Source organism: Empidonax traillii, unplaced genomic scaffold, assembly GCF_003031625.1.
Source record: "Empidonax traillii isolate 1590-97213 ecotype Southwest subspecies unplaced genomic scaffold, ASM303162v1 scaffold177:size1754471, whole genome shotgun sequence".
Classification (NCBI taxonomy): domain Eukaryota; kingdom Metazoa; phylum Chordata; class Aves; order Passeriformes; family Tyrannidae; genus Empidonax; species Empidonax traillii.
Genome location: NW_020955370.1, coordinates 1,623,091 through 1,647,541, shown reverse-complemented (window position 1 = coordinate 1,647,541; position 24,451 = coordinate 1,623,091). Strand labels below are relative to the sequence as shown.

General features: G+C 46.7%; 1 protein-coding gene across 1 annotated transcript; it reads right to left on the bottom strand.

The window, feature by feature from the left end:
- Positions 1–211: 211 nt before the first annotated feature.
- On the bottom strand, positions 212–24,264 carry METRNL (meteorin like, glial cell differentiation regulator). The gene is made up of 4 exons (XM_027886109.1): positions 23,989–24,264; positions 18,426–18,814; positions 1,905–1,964; positions 212–1,212 (listed from the first exon to the last, which is right to left on the bottom strand). Exons 1-4 carry the CDS (start codon positions 24,099–24,101, stop codon positions 896–898), a joined length of 879 nt encoding a protein of 292 aa, XP_027741910.1. The 5' UTR covers positions 24,102–24,264; the 3' UTR covers positions 212–895.
- Positions 24,265–24,451: the final 187 nt, after the last annotated feature.

The following is a 24,451-nucleotide window of genomic DNA, read 5'->3' as shown; positions in this document are numbered from 1 at the left end:
TGTCTAAAAATCTCCAAAAATAGCTCCTGCTTCCCCTTTGAAAAACACTGTGGTTTCTAAAGCCTCACAGGAACTCTGGTTCTGCTCAGAGAAGCCACAAAACAAGCGAGCGGCCCAGAGCTGATCTCTGAGCACATCTGGACTGGCTGAGATCAGCCTTACAGAGGAGGGGGGGGAAAAAGAAAAAAATCAAGATTTTAAACAGCATGTGTCAAATCCAGGGACCTTTATTTCTCTGGAATGGAAAGAATTTGCCAGCCTGGACAAAAAAAAATAAAATTGCAGGCGGCGATTGTACATTCTTTCAAAAAAAAACCAAAAAAAAACAAAACAAACAAAAAAACACACACACATACACACATAAGAGTTTGGCTCCATAAATTTCTGTCATAAGAAACAACTTTGAATTGTACACCAAGCTTTTTACAAAGCATCCATGTTAAGATGTTTCACCGTGTTCTATCACATTCTTGGCCATTTATACAGAATACGCCATACCAAATGCTACATCAGCTTAAGACATTTTTAAAAATTAGTATTAAAAAGATACAAAGGCATCTTGGCTTTCATTTGGGTTTTTTTTTTTCTTTATTAAGACATGGGAGTTTTTTCTTTGTTTGTTTTCCTAAGGAAGTCACTAAAAAAATATAATAACTTAATTCATAAGGACAAGATTGGTTAAAAATCCAGCCTTGCTTGCTTGGCAGCCTTCTCAGCTCGTACCTCTGTTGCTTCCATTAGTCTGTGAGCAGGTTGTGGGTGTCCTGGGGGGTCTCTCCTGCCCTCCAGATCTGTCCGGCCTCTCAGAGACCAGTTTTGTTCAGAGTTCTCGCTGTGACCGGGAAATATTCCTGGCCAAGCACTAAAATCGATCTTCAGCCAAACCAGGGGGGGTTCAATCTGGGCCAATTTCACATGGGTTTAGCCCTTTGTCTTTTGCCTCTTTGTACATCCTTTGGAAGTCTTTGAAACGAGGGGCACAGCCTAACCTGGCCTCCCCAAAGTGCATACGTCCCGTGAAAAGGAAATCTCCGTCTCCTGGCTTCACCCCACACTCCAGCAAGGTCTTTATTTGTCCTCTCCAGTTCCCACTCTCCCCTGTCAGCTGAAAGACTTTGCTCTTCTGCCTGTACAGTTTGTTGACACCAACATGAATGATGGATTCTTGCTCTTCTGCCTCGTTTGTCACGTTTTGAATGGAGCCTCTGATCACTGGAAACAGAGAAGATATTTAAGGATTAATTACTCCAGAAGACCCTCACCCAAACTCAGCCCTGTGCAGCCAGGGGGACTGACTTCACCACAGCAGCCCCAGTTTTGGTCCTTTGTTATTTTTAGAGTTAAGATTATCCAGTAACCTCTGGTATGTATTTGCATTTGTTACAGTTTATATTTGTAACCTGTCCAGCAAAGGGCACCCATATACATTAAATATAAGCAGAAAAATAATTACATTAGAAAAATAGCATGAGTGATGAAGAAGAGTTCCAACAACAAGATATAAGCTAAAGGCTCCCTGACAACTTACTTTCTGTTCTCCAGCCATCACAGATACCAGCTAATACTAATTTCCCCTTTAAAAAGGGAAGCGCAGACAATTATTGAAACTTTTGGTCTTTTGTCAGCAGTCAACCAACACTGTAGGACAGCAAGTGAAGGCCTCTCCTACATGCACCCAAGTCTTTGAACTTCTACTTTTATTGTGGTTGCTGGGTCTCTCTGTCCACCCTGGGGAAGTGCCAGCCGGCCAAAATGGTTTTGGGGTCCTTCAAATCATGTCATCCTCCCTCTTCCCTGCACTCCCTCAGACCACATTTACTGCCAGTGCAGGTTGCCAAGTGTAAGGAGGTGTCCATCGGTGTTTGTGGATGCCACACTGGCATTAGGGGGAAGCAACAACTCACCAAAATCACTAGTGCAGACAGCCAAGAGAACCTCTGTGTCGCTGCATGGTCGGCAGGGAGCTGGAGAGGAAGGGTCAGAATTAGCAAAGGACTAGACAATAGTAAATAAATAAACCATTTAAATTAACCAAAAACGTGGCATGGACACACAACAGAGAGACAATGCCTGACCTGTCAGGCATCCACACCACTACAAGAAGTGGGGGCTAACTCCAAAGTCCTCATGGGATTTTTGTACCCAGGCAGGAATATGGTTCTCTTTACCAATCCTGCTGGGACAGATTGCGTAGCAAACACCCCACACACTCACTGTGCTTATGCAGAATATATTTTGATGCTGGGTGCATTTGCAGGGTGCTCTGCTGTAAATGCAACACTCTCAAAGGCTTAATTTAAGATCGTGTGTCTTTTGTATTCTGATGGCAAAGCTTCTCTCTTACACCTTCTGTCAAATGTTGTTGGGCTATTTCACACCCATTTAGTCATCACCACATCAAAGATCCAGGAGGTTACAGAGTGGGGGAGGCAAAGAGGGGAGGGAAAAAACCCCAATGCATGTGTTGGAGGGCGTTGAAGCAAAGCGGAAACTCGAGCCCCGGTATCTGTTCGAGCTCAAGCAGCACAAAGACCATTTCCTGCACTGCTGGAAACATTTGGATATCTGCACTAATCTAATCAATGCAAGAATGTGGCTTCTCTTTGTACTCAGCCAGATATTTCTAAGGAGAAGGTGCTGTAGTTGCAATACAGATGTTTCTATAATACCCTGTTGAGTTCAGGAATTTGCTTACGATCAAGGTCTGCCCTGCCTGGGGATGCTCAGTCTGTCCAGGGTGGCCCAGGGATCAGAGCCCTTGTCTGTCACTTGGTGTCATCTCAACACACCGGTCAGAAAAATGGAGACCAGCACAGGCACAGAACTACAGCAAAGCAGGGCTTCCACTGAAATGAGGTGAAGCCCTGGAGCTGTAGCTGATTCCATCACACATTCCACCATCAAACCCCAAACTGAAGCTACCCCACTTCTCCCCACCCCTAAAAAAGATCAGTTTTTGAACCTCAGCATCTGAAAACACTTAGTTACCAGATTCCCAAATTGTCACACCCTTCCTCTCACCCCCACCTGCTTCCCAGAGAAGTTTATCCACTGCCCTAAAAGTAGATTTAAACTTGTCTACACAACGTGCAGCTGGTGCCTCTGATGCTCCTCTATCAGCACAAGCCACCCTCTAACGTAAGACATGGCAAATCTCTCATTTTTTCCAAGGTCCCAGAAAAGCAGTGATCCAGAAAGAAGGATTATTGAACCAAATCCACCAGATTTGCTCCAGTCAGATGATTAATACACAGTGTAACACGCTATTTAATAGGATTAAAGGGAATGTAAAATGCACATTTCTGGGCAGGGGCATTTGAAGGAATAATTCAAGGAGGTTAAAAAGCTCCAAAAGGAAATGACAAGGAATAGGCAAAATAGCATCTGGATCAATTGGCTTTTCTGTTTAGTCTGAACGTCTTCAGGGCCCTTAGAAACAAGTCAGCCTTTCCTGCCTTTCTTTCCCTGCATACCATTTCAGCTCTCTTTTTTTGGAAATGCTCAATATAATGAGAAATGCAGAACCAGATGAAGCCTGGACCTAAAAGGAGTACCAGAATAAACTCAAGCTAAAGATATTTTAACTTTTAGACTCAAAGAGATTTTGATCAGTGGCGAGATCAAATGTCCAACAGAGAAAATTTTATTAGAATGACAGAATCATTTAGGTTGGAAAAGACCTCTAAGATCATCAAGTACAACCATTAACTCAGCACCACTGTGCTCCCCAGTAAACCACATCCACAAGTGCCACAACCACAGTTACTTTGAACACTTCCAGGAATGGTGATTCCACCTCCATGTCTCTCTTTCCCAGCCTCCCTCTGTCCAAATCAAGACCTGACTTAGATTAATGGAGGGAATCTGCAAACCTGTGTGAATCTCACAGCATTTTCACATGGATAGAAGCCCCCAAACGAAGCACAGCTGACAGACATCTTCAAAATCCAGCTGGATTTCAGAGATTTTGCTCTGCGAAGGCCTAATAATAAAAAAGGCATCTCAACCTTTTTAAGTCTGAGTGAAAACAGTCTTGGTTTAGACCAGACATCTCTGTAGTTCATCCAACCCCATTGGAAAACTGAAAACACCAAGATGACTCAGGCACTTCTGTTCTCCAAAGAAGTGCAACACAAGCAACAGCATTAAAGATGAAAAACAAAATACTTTTAAAGTGGTTCCTTCCATTTAAATAGACTGACACTGTAATAAATCAAATGAACAAATCTCCATGTATACACAAAATCAAATCATTGTAATTGTGGACCCTAGGCAAAATCCTACAGCCTTTTAAATGCAGGAGGAAATTAAAAGTGCTCGGTGTTGCTCACACTAGATCATTGCTTAAAACCTGCTTCAGATCCAGCTGACTCACAGCAGTGTGGTGGCATGTGAGCTGCTTTAATAACCGTTTTCCACCACCCATCACTGCAACACCAGACAGATGAAGACCAGAAATCCTCTTCTGTGGAACAACTCCCACATCTGCATTCACAGAGTATCAAATAGATCTCGCAAGTGGCAAAAACAAGGTATGCAAGCACAGATGGAAAGCGAGTCGTGAAGGATTACTGCTGAGGTAAATGGACCATTAAAAAGCAAATAACATCCACTGGCTACAAGCAAAGCTTCATTCCTATCCAGGCTCATAAAAGAAACAAAATCCTTAGGAGGTGGCAATGCCTACACTTTGTTTTGAATCCCAGCCAGGAAGGAGTCTTTGTGTTTGTTTGTGGCACAAGTTGAGTTTCAGCTCATTCCCTCCGGATCAGGCAGCAGGTGCTTTCCTCCATCCGTGGGTCAAAACAACATACACACCTCAGGCTAGAACGGGAAGCATCCTTAGAGTTAAAAAAAAAAAAGAAAACCAAGAAAAGCACTTCACTCGTGCTCAGCAGGTGAAGATGCTCATTTTCTGGGGAAACGGGCCCGGTTACTAAACAAGCGTCTGTGTTTGCCGGATCCCGACTCCGATCCCAACTCCCTGGGGACGTCTCGAGGGCTGCCCAGGTTCTCGCCTCCAAAAGCAAGTCTATGAACTTGCAACAACAACAACAACATCAACGTCAGCTGCTCTAATTCCTTTTAACTCGATAAGCCAAAGAGCCTTAATTCATACAGCAGCAGGGGAAGGTGGGGGGGGGGGGAAAGAGAGAGAGAGAAAAGCAGCATTTTATTGAAGCCCTCTAAAGCCCAGATGCATATAACTCAACTCCACCACCGGTGGCATAAAGCCTGCATTGTGCACATCGGCTGCCGACTCTCCTGGGAATGCCTTTGATGGATTTTGACAGTATCCTGACCTGAAGTAACCTGAGGCAGCCCTCTCCCTCCACCCCCCCAGTCCAGTGCCTCCAAAAGCCTCTCTATTCACCTCCCCGCAGAGGGAGATGTAATTACATCATTCCTCACAAGCCAGCAGTCATGTCCCAGCTGCTTTGAGCGATTTGCCCTCTGAACCTGATGTTACTGAGGAGGACGTGGCGGTGCTAACAATAGACCGCACTTGTTGGCCAACAGCTTTGTCAAACACGTTGCTGGTCCTCTCCTGGACCTCTCCTCAGGGAGGCAGAAACGCTCAGGAAGAGAGAGCGACCTGCCCTGAGGAGGTGCCATGAGCACCAGGTGGTCCCCAGCTCAGCCAGCACCACAGTTGGGGTGTCCAGAAAGGGTTTTCTCCAATGCTGGGGATGGATTTGAGTGCACCTTTAGCGCTGCAGTTAAGCACAAATCATCTGTGCCTCGAGCGCGGTGGGTGGTGTTGCTGTCCTCCCTCAGCTCACACACACAGCCCCTGTCCTTCCTCCTTTGGTTTGTGACATTTGCACGCAACCCTCCTTTCCTGGGAGAGGAGGAGGGGGGGGTTATGGAAGGGCCATCGTCGTGGTTTAGGATGACGGCTCCCTGCAGGACACACTCGACCGAGACGTTCTGGCTCTGGCTGCAGGCGTCACAGAAACCACATGAAGGGGCCTGATCCTCTTTTGAAACATTTGTGTTTCAACAGCCACCCATGGGTCTGACTGACCTTACCTTACCCCAAAACCTTCCTTGCTTCCAACCCGTAAGCAAGAAGTCTCCTCTGCTTGCCCTGAATTTTCTCAACGTGCTCCACAACCTCACGTCTCTCAAGAACAGCCAGGCTGCAGGTCTCTACACACCGTCCCAAAATTCCACTTAGTGAGCCCAAAAGGCCCTTCTCCATCCTCTGTCCCCGGGCAGGCTGTGCTGAACGTCCACCCCCGCGCCGGCAGCGTGCACAGGAAGAGAGACACCCTTTAAGCAGAAGTGAAAATGTTTAACACAAAGCAATTGCAGAAAACCGCTGCACCGAGGAATACCCTTGGGTTTTGTGAAGAAGAGGGTGCCTGCGGTGTGGTGGAGGTGTGGATGGTGGGGGAGGGAAACACTGAGCTCTTTATCTGAGCTTCCAGTTGCCCGTGGCACACATCACCCACACCACGGTACTTCTGAATAACCCTTTGAAGAGCAATCAGACCTTTTAAGTATCAAAAGCCACAGAGGAGGCCCAGGCAGGGTTGAAGCTTGTTTTCTGTTAGTTCTAGGTTTAAATCTTTCAGTTGAAACAAGTAGCCTTTTCTCTTCGAGACATTTAGATAGGTCTTGTTGCAGCCCGGGGTTGATTTAAGCCAAGCCAGCCTGTACTGCAGCACCTCCAGTCGTACTGGTGTGGGGTCCCAGACACATCTCTTGGATGGAAGCTCAGACTGACATCAGCATTAGTTCACGTGGAACAAAGAAACCCACCCACACCTTTCAAATTCTTGCTGGCAGCTCTGTAACTGGCACCTCTTGCTGGCAGCACCCTACTGGAAAGGGCATCATCTCCTTCCTGGAAACACACAGTGCAGACTTCTGAGAGCAGATTATAAAAATAGACATGTGGTTTCTCCAGTGATGGTGCATTTCTCCATCATTCCTCTGAGTCCTAACCAGAAATGACTGTCTCAACTGATTACTGGACCAGTGATCTATCTGGGAGACAAGAGTGTAAGGGTAAACATCATATGAGCAAGAAAAAAAATAAATCTTGCCCTGATCCTGCTTTAACTAATTATAAAGTGGAATAAATCCTTGTAATTATTTCTTCCTAAGTATGCTTGGACTTTCTCTCTGAAGAAGCAACATTTCTTCCAAGAAACAAACCTCTCACAGCTTATGTCCCAAACAAAAAAACCTGCTGCTTTGCAGTGGAGGTGGGCAAGAATCCCCCCGGTTTACCAGGCTGTGACGAGTCTTCTCCTTTCTAGATACACCCCGACTTTCCTCACCCCCTCAGAAAGCTCTTCCTGAGCAAGCCAAAACAACACTCAACCTCAAAACCCTCACAACCCCCGCACCGAAACACCACCCGAACTACATCAATGCATCTGCACTGTCAGTGCCTGTCGGATTGAAAATGAAGTGCTGGCTGGGAGCTGAGGCCAGCAGAGCTGCACCCAGCACACCTGCATTTCATACAGGACCTGCAGCCCCAGCGAGGGAGAAGGGGGCCAGATGACACTGAGCATCTCCACAGCTGGGCTGGAAGTCACTGACACGCCGTCACAACACACAGAGGAGCTCTCTCATCACTCTTTGGTTTTACAAGGTTTTCCTGTCTTTGGATGGGGTAGGATTACAGGGCTTTCTGCAAGCGCTGCACTTTTTCCAGCGTGTCAGTAGGAAAACGTCTAATGAGGGAGCAAACAGGAGAGTTGGGCTTGTGCTGCTCCCAGTCCTCTGGATCAATAAGCCTCAGAATTCCACAGAATCATGGAATGGCTTGAGCTGGAAGGGATCTCAAATATCATCTGGTTCAATCCCCTGCCAGGAACAGGGATACTTTCCACTGCCCAGGTTGCTCCAAGCTCTGTCCAACCTGGCCTCAAACATTTCCAGGGATGGGGCAGCCACAGCTTCTCAAGAGCAACCGGTCCCAGGGCCTCACCACCCTCTGAGTAAAACATTTCTTCCTAACATCTAATCTAAATCTTCCCTCTTTTAGTTTAAAACCATATCCCCTTGTCCTATCAGCCCACATAAAAAACTCACTCCCCTTGTTTTAATAAGCCCTCTTTAAGTGCTGGAAGGCTGCAATGAGAGATTGTGCTTCTTCAGTGAATAGAAGGTTAATGTTATAAATCACCTACTGAGAGTTTAGTGGCCCTCTTGAAGGCAGAACTGTCCTTCCCCATATTTGCTAGAAAATTAACCTGAGTCCCTATGCTGAGCAGAAGAGGCAGCTCAGAACAAGGACCATGAGCACAGACACACAACTCAAAGACTCCCTTCTACAGCCACAACACAGACAAGATTTGGCACAGGACCAGATGGTGATTGAGCAGCTGGACCAAGATCATGATGCTGCAATGGACATCCTCCCCTGACCCCTCCAGGTGCAGAAAGGATATTGGTGATTTTACCTCTTCACAAAAGGAAGTGTCAGCTCCCAGTCCTTGCCTTAGCTCATTTCTAACGCTCAGTTCAACTTGCACTTATGTACAAGTTTACAGAAGTAACTTGGAAAATACAGACACTGGCCAAGAACAATTTAAACCCGCATCTAAGTTTAATGAAATGCAGACTTTCGTAGGCTGTGGCATAGACTGTGCCAAGACAATTGAGTTAATACCACTTCCTTCCTGCAAAGAAAGAATAAAAAAAGCATATTGTGAACCTCACCATTGGGCATGTGACGACCTTTGTGTTCTGACAAATGTTAACACAAGAGACCATAAACCAGAAATCTATCTTTTCACAGAAATGTCTTCCAAGGGGGTATTAAAGTCCTTAAGTACCAAAGATTGACTATTTGTGTAAGCAATGTGAGGAAGAGATTCGGTACTAGGTAAGCTCCATTTGCAACGGCTTGCAAACTGAAACTTGGCTCAGCAGCTACAGAGCACGTAAGGATCCTTTGGGATTGCAGAGCTGATGCCTTTTTGCTGTTCCAAGATGCAGCACCCATTCTAACAAATGAGCTGAAAGGTCAGCTAGAAACATGAATGGCCATTTGTTCAAAATTTAAAACAAAACGGGGGGGAGAGGAATGAAAACCCCACAGAGCAGTTTTTATTCAAGCAACATTAGCCATTATTAAACTCTACCCAGTTTAATAGAGAGGAAAGATAAGTGACAGAGCTTCAAGACACTTCTTTCTGTCCCACCTCCTCCTCCTCCTCCTCCTCCATGGCAAACCACAGAGCTGGGGTGGGCAGTGATGGAATAGTGACTGGATCAGTGCCACCTCCCAGCCTAGCTCCTACTCTTACCCATTGCATCACAGCTCTGCAAAAACCCTCTGTTGCAGTCAGATCTGCAACGTGTTGTGTCCAAAAAGCCCCACTCAGCAGATCAGATGCCCAGGTAAATTCCTCTCTCTGCACTGCAGCAGCAGAGCCCAGCAATCGAGAAGTGTCTCTGCAACTGCACCAGCCCACGTTCCTGTGCCAGCAGCACGTGTGTGCTACTTCTTTGCTCTCCCTCTCTCCCTCCCTAACTGCAATTAAAGGGAAAAGCTGGCAGCAAGGTAACTGCTGGGAATGTCTCCTGCTGTACATGCACCAAGCACCACTATAAAGCCATTAAAAAAGTAGCTCTATTTGTTTATCTCACAGAAAATATCTCTCTCCTTCCTCAAACCTACCATTGCTGCCCAGGGGGGATTAGGAATGGGAAACGCGAGGACAGACAAATTGCTGAAAGTCAGAGGTGCTTCCAGATGGTTGAGGGGCTCCTCTAATCCCCTCTGACCAGCAGAGGAGGGGCTGGGGCAGGACCTCCCTCCCTGTCACCCCACGAGAACCTGCCAGTACAGGCAGCACCAGCATCACACCCCTGAGCTGCCCATCCACCTCCCCACAGCACAGCACCAAAGCAAATATTCTCCTGACTCAGAACCCACAAAGATTTATGGCTTGGCTCATCCCCTCCTAAAATACACTCCGAAAATATTTCTTCTTTCTTCTAAAGAAAACGTCATTCCCAAGCCTCGTAAAAATCACACCCGAGTCAGAAAACATAAAGTTATAAGGAAAATTTTTCATGTCCCGTTTGGCTTTGTCTCCGGTAGCTAACACAGCACTCAGCTGAGATGTCGTGAAGTGCTTGTGAGGCAGAAAATGAAAATGCGAGGTGTTTTTAACTCCCATGCCCTGGGGAAACGGTGCAGCCAAGCACTTCCCTCTGCCCCTGCCAGGGGTTTAGGAGAGGCTGGAGCCAGCAGCTACTACCAGGCTGGAATCCTGCCAGGAATACAAAACCTTCCCTCCCGGTCCATTAATGACTTCTATGGAGCAGGGGAATAGAATTAAGTAACAAGTGGCTGGTTAAAGTTAAACCCTGAGAGTGGAGTAATGACAGAGCAAAGATTAAGTGAGTCTGGGGAAAAAAAAAAAAAAAAAAAAAGAGAGAGAGAGAGAGAGAAAGAAAAAAAAAAATTAAGAAAAAAACAGCACATGTGCATTGAGATCCACACAGGTCCTTTTTGGTATGTGGGAGAGCTCTGAAGGAACAAGGCCAGTTTTCATTATAAAACCATGTTTATTTGATCAGCCTATTCTTGAAGAGGGCTGTGGAAGGGCTACACCTCACACAGCGAGAGCCTAGATGTTGTAACATTGTTCAGTTAAACTAAAAAAAAAAAAAAAAAAAGTTACTTCAGGTCTTCCATTAGTAACAGGAAAAGCTTTACAATATATCATGTTTTTGTACTTAACAGCACACAGTTCTTGACCATATTAACAGCATTCACCCGTTCTACATAAGAACTTGTTTTTCTCTTCAATTTCACACATCCATTTGCAGATAGATGAAGTTGGTGTAAGGCCACTGACAGTTCTGCTGGGGCAGAGGTACATCCTGTACAAACAGGGTGATCTGGGTGGATTTTGATGCCACGGAAAGCCAGGCCAGGCTCCATGTGCATATCCCAGCACCGAGGAACACCACAAGTCTCCCAGGGCTTCAATACAGAAAACCAGAGTTTATGCCCATTGCAGGACTCAAATCATCCCATACAGGAGTCAGGAGGTGCCCTGACATACAACCCACGCCAAAAAATCCACCCATAAATCTGAACCAGCAGCACAGTTGAACTGGTCAAGGCTGTGACCACACACAGCAGCAGCTTTTTAATACCAAATAGTAAACCTCCACTACAGCTTTAGGTCCACAGTATCTTCCAAGTATTTGTGCAGCATTACAGTGAATATTTTCTGGCTTCTAGCACAGATTAAGGTGAAGGAGGTTTTCAGTCCTGCAAATCAAGACCCCCACACAGGAAAGCTTTGGCCTGTGTTTCAGTAAGTGGGAAGAGGAATGCACTTTCCCCCGCCCTCCCATCCCTTCTTTAGCTACAGCTTCAGGAATTAGCAAACTAAACAGTTTTGCAGAGCAAGCACAGAGCATTATTAAAGACTGCCAAGCAACTCTGCAGGATTGCAGCTCTGTTTGTGGGACCATCTTCGGCGGAACAGAAAGGTCAGAGCCGAGGGAGCCCCAGCTGCCAGGACAATACACCTGACTGCTTATTGGTTTTGACTGCCCACTGAGTTGAGAAATAAGCTAACGGCATTCGTGGCCAGTCTAGCAAAAATAAGCTATTTTCTTCCCCCTCTCCCCTGCAGCTGTGTATTTATCACTGCAGCCCCACTGTCACCTCCTCTGCCCACTGCAAAACCAGCTCCTGTCCTAGTGACATCAAAGGATGAGCAGGGTCAGGAGATGCTGGCAAAGCCAGTGTCTTGGGGGAAGGAGAGATTAAATTAGGGCATCCCTCCTATTTTGTTGGGGTTTTTTTCTTTTTGAAGGTGAAGACTTCTTAGTCTGATTCAGGTCCCTAAAACACCACCCTTGATCGATTTTGGACGATGTAAGAGGGTGTGCATTCCCCGAGCATCAGAACTGCACTTTGAAACCATTTCACACAGGAAGAAACTCTAAAACCTTGCTCTCAAACTCTCCCACCCAGTCAATCATTTACTGCAAACCTGACCACTTCAGGCACATGAATAATTGGAGCAGGTTTCCAGCTTCTCAAAATTAATCCCACTCCAGGTGGTGTAACAGAGCAGCCAGCCTGATGCAGTTAGATGCTGACCCATGACATCCAGTTCAGTGATATGCCCTCAAAAAGTAGCTTTAAATGTGCCTTTTTAGATACATACAGGATTAGGGAATGCTGTTTATACTTTTGTAGTTACTTTGCACCAAGTTTTGTATCACCTTTTACTATGGGAAAGACAAAGTTACTGTGGCAGAGCCTCCTGCAAGGTGGGTGAACACACAAAAAGCTGTTTGGAAATAAAGTATCCTGAACTAGGAGTATCAGAAGAGTCCCTAATAAGGTCAATAACTGAAGTGTATTTTGAACAACTTCATTAAAGGTTGTTTTCCGATGTTTTTCTCTTAAAACTTGCTGCTGACGTTTTAGAGGGAGAGAAAAGGCAACTAAACCAGCAAACCTTCAGGTGCACCAGTGAGCCTCCCTGAGCTGCCACCCAGCAAGGTGAGCTCAGGCTTATAGAACACAACCCTCAACTTTGCCCTGCTGCTCGCTGTGCACTTCACCAGTAAACCCCAATCATGGACTCACAGGATGCTTTGGGTTGTAAAGGACCTTAAAACCATCTAGTTCCAGCCCTCCTAACACTTCTAAACCCTGAGAGGTATAAGAGTTTTATCCTCTGTGGAAAGCAAGGCGGGGGGAAAGCACAAAGCAAGCCATTTTTCTGATCAGATGGGGTGTGTTAGAATAAAACCCCCTGCCAACCCCACAGCACCCAGGGGTGCTCCCACCCCGCCACCCAACACAGTGCCAACACCTCAGATGGTCACAATGACTCAAGCAGAACCTGTGCTGAGCAGAAAGGTCACGGTGACTTTCAGTTTAAGTGTTCCAAGTGCCCCTTTCCATCACCCCTCCTGCCTACAGCAGTGACGAGCACAGCAGGCACCAACCACGCCTTGGCTCCCTCGGCCAAGAGCGGGCACAGCAGCCACAGCCTCCTGCTCACCAACACCGGGACGTTTCCACTCTGATATGAAGTGAAAAACACACCAGTGAGAGGGTAAAACACTGGCACAGGCTGCCCAGAGCGGTGGTGGACGCCCTAACCCTGGAAAGATTCAAATCCAGCTTGGATGGGGCTCCGAGCAACCTCGTCTAGTGGAAGATGTCCCTGCTTGCTGCAGGGTTTTGGACTAGATGGTCTTTAAAGGTTCCTCACAATCCAAACCATTCTGTGATTCTGTGAGCTGCTGCTTCAGATTGCAAAGCTGAGCAGCACATTCAGCCTCCAAGAAGGACCAAAAAAAAAAAAAAAAATGAAGTGGATATTTGGGAGCAATCAGAGGAAAGCAGGAGATTAGGATGGAGCTGGGATGACAAAAGAGCTCTCTCTGGGAGGGTACCTGCAGAGATAGGGCTCCACCTCTGCCAAACCCACACTGCAATAAAGATCAACAGTTAAGAGGGTGCTTCAAAAACCCATTTGTTAGCAGAAACACGGGCATAGCCCAAATACTTATGAGCTTTCTGAACTTCCAGTCTGTTTTCTCAGACCAGTGAATTAACGGCATACAGGAAATAGCTGAATACTGTTAATTACTTAACTGGATTTATCCAGTTTTGCCTTGTTTTTCAGATACCCACCCAGGTGCTGTACCTCCTACCTATTAATATTCTCGGCCAGGTACCTGGCATTAATAAAGAAAACATATAAAAGAGCTACTAAAGCTGCACTAAGTCAGGAGATGCCATCAAGATAAAGGGACATTTTTGTTAAAGTTTGACTTCTTTGCTACACAAAAGCGGGTGGGTAATGAAAGGGCTTTCAATTTACCTCCTGAGCTCTAACAACTAAATTACAGACATCCCCATGAGTGCAATGGGAAAAGCAAACTACACAGCTCACTCAAAGCTGGATCCAGAGCTTGATGCTACACTCTTGAAACACAGACTTTAGGAAACAAAATAAAGGTCCTTTGGTGGGACAGGGGAAGAGGATTCACCTTCCCCTCCAAAACCTTTGGTCAGACCTACAGATTGTTGTTTCGTAGTAGTTGAGCAGAAGCTGAAGGACTGAAAATGATTCTCAAGGGACCTTCCCACTTCCCACTGGAGTTTAATCCAAGCAGCCTGCTGTGCTGCAAGGCAGACCTGGACCTGGCACACACTCCACTCCAGCTGAGAAGCTCGTGTGGGTCATCACCTTCAGAAAACTCCTAGGAACTATGATGGCCAAACAACACTTTTGCCAAAAACCTCCATCTACTTGCCAGTATAGCAGAGACTTCGAGTATTTTCTTCCAGCTCAAGCAGAAAAGATTAGAATCAACAGAATTCAACAACTTAAACAGGTTCTGCTGATTCTCAACTGGCCTTGGGCCAAAATGTCACAATGCCTCAGTTCTTCAGCTGGGCAAACACCTACAGAGCCTGGCTGCAGGAGCTGAAGTTAATGGACCATCAGTGTGGATGGGAGTGTTAGAGGGGTGCAACCCAAAACCTAATGTGAAATCAAAAGCACTTTTAGTCACCCATCACTTTGGGTATCAAGAGGAGAACACGCCCATCAAGATGCCTGAATTGTCAAGGTGACCCTTCTTAGGGACTACTCCCCTTAGATGGTGACAAGCACTGTTTGCCTTTGATCCTCTTTCCAGCTTAAGAAACAAAACCCAAGAAATGTGTTTTTTGGATTGCTACTATCACAGTAAAAAAAACTCCCCACACCAAATGTCAGCAATCTGAATTAAAACCTCTCAGTATATTACAAACACTTCCTACAGCTAGGGAATCTAAAGCAAATGTGATAAAGCAGAGTCAGAGCCGAGAAAAGGGTTAAACCACCAAAATCTGGAAAAACTGTACGACTGCCCTGTGTCATTCAACCTTCCCAAAAGAAAGGGAAAGGCCAATTCAGAACCTTCATATGTTTTCTACTGAATTATTTGCTAGACTCTGATTAAGTGGGAAAGAACGGCTGTAAACTAATAAAACTTGAGGTTTTCTAATTAAACCACAGGCACCCTGCCAAGCATTGTTGATTTGTTGATGCACCCTGCAATGTCAGGGCTCCGAGGACACAACAGGTCATTAAAGTATTAAACAGATGACTTACACCCTTTAATCAGAGCTGGGATGCCAGGTTAGGAAGAGAGAGTAAACTCAAGGGCAGAGTACAACAATTATCACCAGGAAACAAACACAGCATTTAGGGAAAGTGCGGAGAAGTTGTTAGCGAGTAGTTATTGCACAAGGAAAGGGCTGGATTATTGAGCCCCACACCTGGGTCTTTTATGATAGTCATCTCCCCGCTCTGCAGTCACAAGAAAATAATGCAGTATTTGTGATTTTCAGTCCTTTGCCATCAGATGAAGCGCTGCAGCTTCCTCTGCCCAGCACATCTCAGCCCCCATCTACAACAGCAACTCACACCCTCGTCATCTTTTCACACCTACTGCCAGCTCTGCTGATCTCTGACAAACTGCAACTGAGACAGGTGCAGCCTCATATTCCCAGTGTGCAACAGCCAAAAAAACACCTTAAGCTACATTTGTGACCGAGACAGAGATAAGGTTAAAAAGAAGTACAGGACCTTAAACACAGTTTTCAGCCCCTTCAAGGTCAGCACTTGCCTCTGGCTTGAGCCTCCTCTCCGATAAATCTCCTGTGATTTCAGTGAATTGATTGTAAACTTCCCCTCCAAATGCACAGCTCTGTAAAGGGCATTTCTTACGAGGCTTCACAGAAAAACTAGAAGCAGCTCCAGAAGAAAGCAGGCCCACGAACTGCAAAGAGTCTCAAATATATTGCTCTATGGAAGCCTCACAAGGCAGCAATTTGGCAGTTTCCCCAGACATATAGATATTTATAGGAGAATAAAAGTGCTCATCTAAGTGAGTAGTGGAAAGAGTCATGTATGGCATTTGCATCGTGTTTTCACCCCCCACGGCTCCTCCCCAGAGTTTAGGGATCCAAAAAAAGGCAAGAGAAATAATTTAAAATACAATAGAGATCCCCAGTTTGCCCTGAAGGCTCTGCTGATGAACTATTAAAAAGTTTCTTCTGGCCAAACAAGACACTGAGAGCATGGAGCAGATTCCCCACCACATTGTTTCGTAAGACAGCACTGAAACTCAACCAGTGTCTGTTACAGCCCAAAATACAGCAGTCACCAAAAGAGTGATTTAATGTGCCTATCAAAGAGGAGGGCTGTAATTGGATTCATTCCTCAGTCAGACTTCTGAAAGTCTCTGAAAGACACTCCCATCAGCTTTAAAAACCTCCAAGATTTTATGTGGAAAGAAGAGCGCTTAGTTCTGAAAACACAGCAGTTTGTGCTGGTAAAGGATGTCAGCAGCAAATCCCCTTGATGTTAGTAAACCTCAGGAGAAACCTTGTGTGCATACTAAACCTAGCAGTGACAAGCAGTGTTTCTCTCATTTACTATATGCAAAAATAATTTCAATTTTTTGCAGAAAAAAAAGAAAAAGAAAAAAAGCATGACTTTTCATGGTAAATTTAAGTCACTTCTCATTAGCCTGCCCATGTCTCCATCCTCACAGCCTGCCAAAGAAAGAAGCAAAGAATCTGTGAACATTCTCCAAATAACTGATTAAACAATGTTTTTAATGTCTCCTGCAATGGAATTTTACTACATAGCTGGCATTCTGCAGAGCATATTCATCTTTGCATAAATGATCTTACTGAGAAAGCAGCTCTGCAGAGACACCCCACTCTGTGTATTGTAGAAGCAGAGCAGAACCCTCCATAACAAGCTACCAGTTGTGAACACGGCAAAAGTGAAGACAGCGACTTGAAATTTGGAGTATTTGTGTTTATCTTTTTTTTGTTTTAATGGCAAAGCCGCCACCTATCAGTTGCCGGGGTTACTGCATCGGCGCTGCCCTCAGCCTGGCTGAGCCTAGAACTGCTCATCTCGGTCCAGCACAAAAATAAAGCCCTATCCAAGCTGTCGTGACAACATCTAAACACTGGCAGGGCAGCGAGTCTGCACGAATACACAAACACCCAAAGCCAAGAGTCCTGCTGTGGAAGGGAGCCAGGGGAGGGGAGAGGACGGGACAAGTTCTGCAATCACTTATCCCAGAGGAAGATGAGGGATGCAACGCCTGGGAGATACAGCTGCACTTTAATTAGCCACACCACCGCTTATCTCAGGCAAAGCATCACCACCACAGAGTCTGCCCAGCCTGCAATCGGGCTGGGGCTGCACAGCCTCACTCACCGCGGGTTTGGCCCTGGGCTGAGTCATCCCAAGTGTGCTGAGAGGACTCTTCTCCCCCTCCCCTGCACTCTTCTGAGTGAAGGCAGCCCCCGTTTCAAAAGAGAACTCTGGTTGCCACAAATCTGGTTCCCCACTTAAAATACCTAAACCTTGAAAACCTGTGTAGTCATTTGAGACAAACTCCCCTAGATCTGCTATTCCTCAGGCTATTCTGGGAATCTCCCCTCTTTGGTTTTGGGGACAAAAGCTAGAGGCAATTCTGAATGGATGAGATGCATGAACCAGATACCAGCTATCCAAAGGGAATTCCCCCTTCTCCCTGTCATCCTCCACAAATGCCAGCTTTCCTTCTCAACCTGCCTAAATGATCAGCAGCACAATTAGGTCACACCTAGAGCCATTGTTCCCAAATGCTATTTAGTATCAGACTTTACAGGCTAGTTAGCTCTTTCAGTCTGTCCACTCCACCTTCCTATAAGCTATAAATAAAACTCCTCTCTACAAAACTTGCTTTTTATAATGGTCGAGAGAGAAGACAACACTGGCCCTGTAAAAGTATTGTCATGGTGTAGAAGTGCCATGGCACAGTAATGCTCAGGAGAGTGCAATAAACAGAGCTGAGGAAGGAACACACCATTTTCCTTGTTTAAAAAAAAAAAAAAAGAAAAAGAAAAAGAAAAAGCAATAATTAGGTCAGCAAGTAGCACTAGTTGCAAAGGGTGAAAAAAAAAGCCACCACGGAAAAGGAGTTCCTCCTTGTTTAAATGTTTATTATTCAAAACATGCAGCGGGGTCTTAAAAACTGAATTAAAAAGTAGTTAGAAAAGTGTTACAGCAAGGCTGGAAGGTCCAGTTCACGCTGGAGTTCAGTGTAGGGCAAAGCCAGCTCCTGTGATTCACCCCATGCCTGCAAGGGGAAAATCCTTCACATTGTAGCCCTCAACAAATCATTGCAACCCAGCCTATGTTGCCAGCCCCCCCAAAAAACCAACCAAACAAAAACAAACAAACAAAAAAAAATCAGTTCTTCCTCAACAGCCTGTTTATAAAACATGCCCTTAAAAGCACACGGAACTCAGCCCTGACCACTTTCCCACTCGCTCCCTCTGCCATCTGTTCCGCATCCAAGGCCGCCTGTGAAAGTATGACCAATGCCCCGGAACTCACCAGAAGCTGTGTGCAAATCAGCTGCTATCCCCTTGCTCATCAATTCGTACTGGAAGCCTGTGATCTTCCTGCTAATGTCCTGCTGAGGAGTGGCCTCCACAAACAGGCCCCCCTGGTCGTAGCCAAAGCAATACACTCTGCTGGGGCTGCGGTCTCCGTCTCGGACCAAGAGTTTCAGTTCTCCAGTTTTTTCCAAATAAATATTTGCTCCTGCAGAGTCCTTGAAGGGCTTTATGCAAACAGTCAAGTGTTTGTAAGAGGCAGGTGAAATATTGGGCCGCAGGTTGACTATGAGCGCTCCTGTGGGATACATCCACTCTATGGACCCTTCGGAACAGCGGAGGTAGACCTGTTCAACATCCTTCCTGTGAGACTCGTGAGTTAAACCACTGGGGGGAAGAAAGAAAGAAAGAGAAAGTTAGAGAAATGACAGAGCCAGCAACGTGACTGTCATAACCTCAAACCTTCAAAGACCTGCATCAACAAAGCCAGGAAGCCCAGGACAGCACCGAGGGTTGGCTCATCCAGCTCAGCAACGCAGGTCTCTTGCAACACACTTCAACTTTGTTGTTATTATGGGACAACTTTAAATCATCTCCCAAAAGAAGAAGTCGAACCACTAGTAATAGGCTTCAGAATTAAATAGGATATAAGCACATGATCAAAAGCCATGAAATTACTACAGCCTCAGTCACTGCCCATCAGCTGAGCTGGGGTAAATGACTCGGTGCATACCAATAAAACACGTACAGCCCAACTCCTTCCTGGTGGTGGCTCAAACCAGCACGTTCTCCAGCTCCACAGATCAGACTCCACCTTTTTCCTAGCACTTTGTTCCCCTTCCAAGTCTATATTCCCAATGGATCTGAAACTGGGAGGGATGCCAAGCTCACCCTGTGAACTGCAGCAAAGCAATGCTCTGGGTGTTACTGATACCCTGTGGCCCAGCTGGGCAGCCCCAAACTCCAGAGTGGGAGGTCAGGAGAAAAGACACTGCAGGTCCCCAGTCATAGCTGGGGGAGCACTGAACTGTGCTGCTTTCTCTGGTGGGCACTTGTTCCCCCATTACTCCCCAAAATGAGGTTTAAGTTTAGCTAATCACTTTGCTTGATTGTAGTGAAAACACCCATAGCCATGTGTCTGCTTGTAGCCCAATGGGCTACAAGCAGACACGTGGCTATGGGTGTTTTCAGCAGAAAGAGGGACTCTTCATCACAGCTCATGGGTCTGCTTTGCAGGACTTTGGGAAGTTTCACAACTTTCCCACTTGTAGGCAGATGAATCAAGACAGGGGGGGAAAAATAATTAAAAAGGATTAAGTGACTAGTCTGAGGTTACACAGGAAACCTGTGGCAAAAACATATTTTAGTGTAGTGCAAGTTCTGGTTCCTCAACAGAAGCCTCCAAATACCCAGTTTCTCATCCCAAAGATATATTCAGGTGCTGAACAGGTTTTAAATTCAAGTCAGCATTTAGAAAGTAACTAGAAGAACGTGTAAAAGGAAAAAGAAAGAAAAAAAACAAACATATGGTTTGCATTTACTTGTTGACGTGACTCATTATTGTGAGTGTTGGTGTGACCCACTTGATAGAGGTTACATGAGGAAGCTCAGAAAGAAAAAAGTCATATTTAATAACAATAGAGCCTTCAAACATGTGCTTTTGAATAATCTTGAAAGCCACATCAAGAACACAGATGAGGAGAAAAGAGGGACAAGTTTTTAACCTTTAGTCTCTTGCCCTCAAATTCAGTAGTACTTAACACATTCAGGAAACTTAACTTGCAATGGGATATTTCAAGTTGACTGTAAATCCACATCTGGTCCACAAAATCAGTTTTCAGCACAGCACACACACGATGCCACTCAACAGAAAGCACAGAAGTCTGTTTATGTGCAAGTTGCGAATAAGTAAAATTAAACAGTGTAAAGCTTATCCCTCAGCAAAGGGGCAGAAAGTTACCCTCACACACCAAGACATCAAAACAAGCTGCAGAGGTTCTGCAGGACTTATACTGGCACATTCCAGCCCGAGTGCTTACACAGAAGGAAGATACCAGGGGCAAGACTCGGAACTCATGCAGTGAAACTGCTGTTGCAAGTGATCCCAGCAACACTGAGGCAGGGAATTTCTGCCAGAGGAGAAAAAAAAAAAAAAAAAAAAGTCTTAGCATTAATTTTGTTCAAACGTTCACGCTGTTCAAACAAAAAACAGGGTGGACTCTGAAATTATCTTCTGAAAGCCAATTATATCCCACAGGCAAGAGTGATGCCATTAGACAGATACATCAAGCACAAGTACCTGTACACATTAAGCCTTATAATAAAGGATGACTCAAAACTTAAGCAGATTTCAAAATACATGTTCACATTACTTAACAGCAACCACCATCATCCAGCAAAACCTGTCGCTTTGCTTTGAGTCAAACTGACAGGTCACCACACAGGGATGGTTTAACACCAGGTTTAGTTCTCACTAGCCAGGCATCAGACACACCATGTCCATACAGTAATGGAGATCCAGAAGCCTCTTTTTTTTTCACCTCCAAACTCATTCGAGTTTTGTTTTTTGGGTTTCAGAGTATGTGGCAAGGAGACAAGGCAGCTGTTTCATGGTTACAGTGATGGATGAGCCATCCATCGCCCCTTTCAAAACTCTGCTGTTTACTTAACAAGCACTGGTTCCTCATACCAATCCATGAGGACATCCTGAATCACTGCATCTGTCTCCTCACTCATCTCCCTTTCTGGCTTCAGCCACCCCTTATGTTTGCCCTAAAAGACCTGTTACAATATTGCTGCAGAGCTGCTATTCTGCAATGTGCAACAGGTGTAACTTAAAGAAAAAAGCTATTTAATTTATTTATCTATTCTATCCCAGATGTGCTGAAGAGCCCTAAAAGTACCCATGTTCTCTCTGCACACCACAGTGAACGAAGGGAACTTTTGATTCTAACTCGGAGTTTTTAATTAAAGATGACAATGTAGAGAGCACCAAGAATTCCTCAGAGCATCCACCAGTACCAAGGGCAAGATGGATGGACACAAAGCAGCCACATCAGAGCTAAATTCTCTCTCTACACCCTAAAGTCAAACACACCAGACCAGCTTATTCTCAGCCTGACACTGAACCACTTCTGCCCAAAGCATCAAGAGGTCATTGCAGCACAAACCCCTGAACTTACAGCAAAAGTAATAACCAGACACACAGCACAGAGAGGTTTCTGCTTTCTCCTGGACAAAGTTTCCTGGAAGCTCTCTGCCAAGCTATTTATTAAGATGCTGCTGTGGCCTATTGAGTGCATTTAAATTGCAGGTGTCAAGCTGTGCATTGCATCAGATTTCCCTGGAAGCATGAGGGAGAGCTATAGGAATCCTAGTGAAGCTCTTCATCCTGCTCAGGGGTATAAGCTCATCACTTCTCTATAAGCTAATGGGGGAAAAAAAAACCACTTCCAGAATATTCTGTTTCTAAGATTGTTTCTTCTAATATAGGCATGTACATAGAGGTGAGAAAAGACCTTCAGGTTTACTGTAGGAGATGACATGACTCTTAAATCAACCAGCACATGACAATCTAGGACTTCAGTGTGGGAAGAAAGACTGTGTTTTGGCATTCATAGCTTTTTCCAACAGTTAAGGTAAAAAGCATCACCTGACTTCAACATATTACATTCCACATAAAACAACAAAAAAATCTTTCTAACTCACATAGCTATTAGTATCCACACAAATATTTAATTAGATGGTATTTACTGGTACAGCAAATCACTTTCTTTCCTTCTTAACTGCTACTCTTTTAGGACAAAGCAGATATTTAATGGCCTTAGGACTGCCAGCTTTTCCAACAACACCTGTTTGCTACCAGCAAGGCCAAAGTCAGCCTTGGGTTACTTTATCCCCTCCCAAGAGTCCAATCCACCTGGACTCTGGAACTCTCACACAAGTGAAACCATCCAGACTGAACTATGTTCTCTTCCTTCCCTGCACTTCCAACAGCATCATCCCAAAACTGTCACTACTTTGGCTCACAAGAGCAACAGGTGAGTAAATCCGAGCTTGCATTGCCAGTTCACCCCAAACTCAGGGACAGAAAATGAGATTTTACTTCCCCCCCACACCCCAAGCATCACCCCCTTAGTGGATCCTCAAGCCATTGCTTATTCCAGCCCTGCTCAGGTGACAGGAGTGGTCACTGCTTGCTCTAAGAACACAGGACAAAACTAAGAACCCAACAGGACAGGATTTCAGGGGTTTGTCACCACTCTTTTAAAAAATATGCTGCAGCCCATGTGGTAAGGTCCAGGTAAATACATGCAGCTGGGATGCTCAGGGATGAAAGCAGGCACAGGGCTTTTTCGGTAGGTTAGTTGGGTATTTTTTTGGTGGGGGGAGGTTGGTAAAGCAAAATGATACAATTAGGATTTTGCCACAGAATGAAAAGGTTTGGTCTCTATCATAAACACACTTGCCTTCAAGTAGATTCACTGCAATTAAGTATGCATCAATTGTCAAGAAAAGTCCAGAAAAAAAGTAAAAGACCAGGCATCTGCATGTTTCAGACCATAACAGATAAGAAATTACAGTGTTGTAAATCAGTCCAGCTGTTTCCCCGCTCGAAATTGTCCCTACTCGAAAAAACCCTACTGATACAGTTCAGTCAAACTTCTATACTACAGGAAGTCAGATTTAAGCAGCATATTAGAACTGAACCCTTTCACATTTCAAATAAGTCTAACCCAGCAACACTTGCTGGTTGAGCAGAGTCGCTTTTTTGAACCTATGAAGAGTGGAGAAGGTCACAGACCCAACCACACACGTTAAACATATTACAAGCAATTAAAGCAGAGATAATTTGGGAGATAAACACTTGAGAACTGGAGAGGTTTCTCAACCGGTGCAATTAGAATAAATCAGCAGCGCGGCCGCTGTGCCAGCCCCCGCTCCCAGCGCTCCTCATCTCCGCGGGACGAGAAGGGAGTGACCCCCGGGGGCTGCGGCGCGAAGTGCGGGACGCGAAGGGAAGGGAGCGGAGGGGATGGGGGTCAGCAGGAGCTCCGGGGAGGACCGCCCTGGCTGCGGCGGGAGCGCTCCGCAGGTGCACCCAGGGCGGGCAGAGCGGAGCCGGGGCTGCCCGAGCGGCCGCCGCCTCCTGCGGTCGCGGGGGCCGCGGAGAAGATGGTCGCGGGGAGAGAAACTTCTCCGCGGCGGACTTGGGACCGCCTTCCCCCCCTCCCAGCCCCTCCATCCCGCCGCCGAGCCGAGGGGAGCGCAGTCCGCCGCGGCCCCTCCATCCCGCCGCTGAGAGCCCATCCCGCCTTGGCCTCTCCATCCCTCCTCGCCGGGAGGGTCCAGCTGCCCGCTGGGGAGGAGGCAGAGCCGCCCCAGCCCTCTCCTCTGTCCGCCGTGTGCCGCTCCCTCCCCCGAGCCCCGGCCGGGCACCGCAGCCCCTGCGCGCTCCGCGGCGGGAGAGTCCCCCTTTTGTACTCGGCACCAACTTCTTCCCCCGGCAGGGGCGGCGATGGCCGCGGCATCCCCTGCTCCCCGCTGGGCTCCCGCCTCACCTCCCCTTCCAGTTGCACAGGTCGCTGGAGTACTGAGCCGCGGCGCCGCCGCCCAGCAGCAGCCGCAGCCCCAGGAGCAGCGGCAGGAGCGCGGCGACCGGGGCGCTCCGCATGGTCCCCCCCGGCCCGGAGCGATCGCGGTGCAGGCGGCGGGGAGCGATGGGCGCAGCGCCCGGGGCTCGCCTACATGGTTGGGGAGCGCGGCTACCCCATGCCCGGCTCCCGCATCCCGGCTCGGTGCGGCGCCTGCTCCTCTCTGCAGCTCGCACCCGCTGGCAGCGGGCTCCCAGCTGAGGGGCGGGAGCGGCCCGGCCGAGCGCCGGCTCCTCCTCCCCCGTGCTCCCCCCGCCGCTCCTCCTCCTCCGGCACTTGCTGCGCCGGCAAAACGCGGCGCCGGATCGGGAAGCGCCGCCGCCCCCGGGCATGGCCCGTCCCGGGCTCGCCCCTTCGCTCCCCTGGAGGT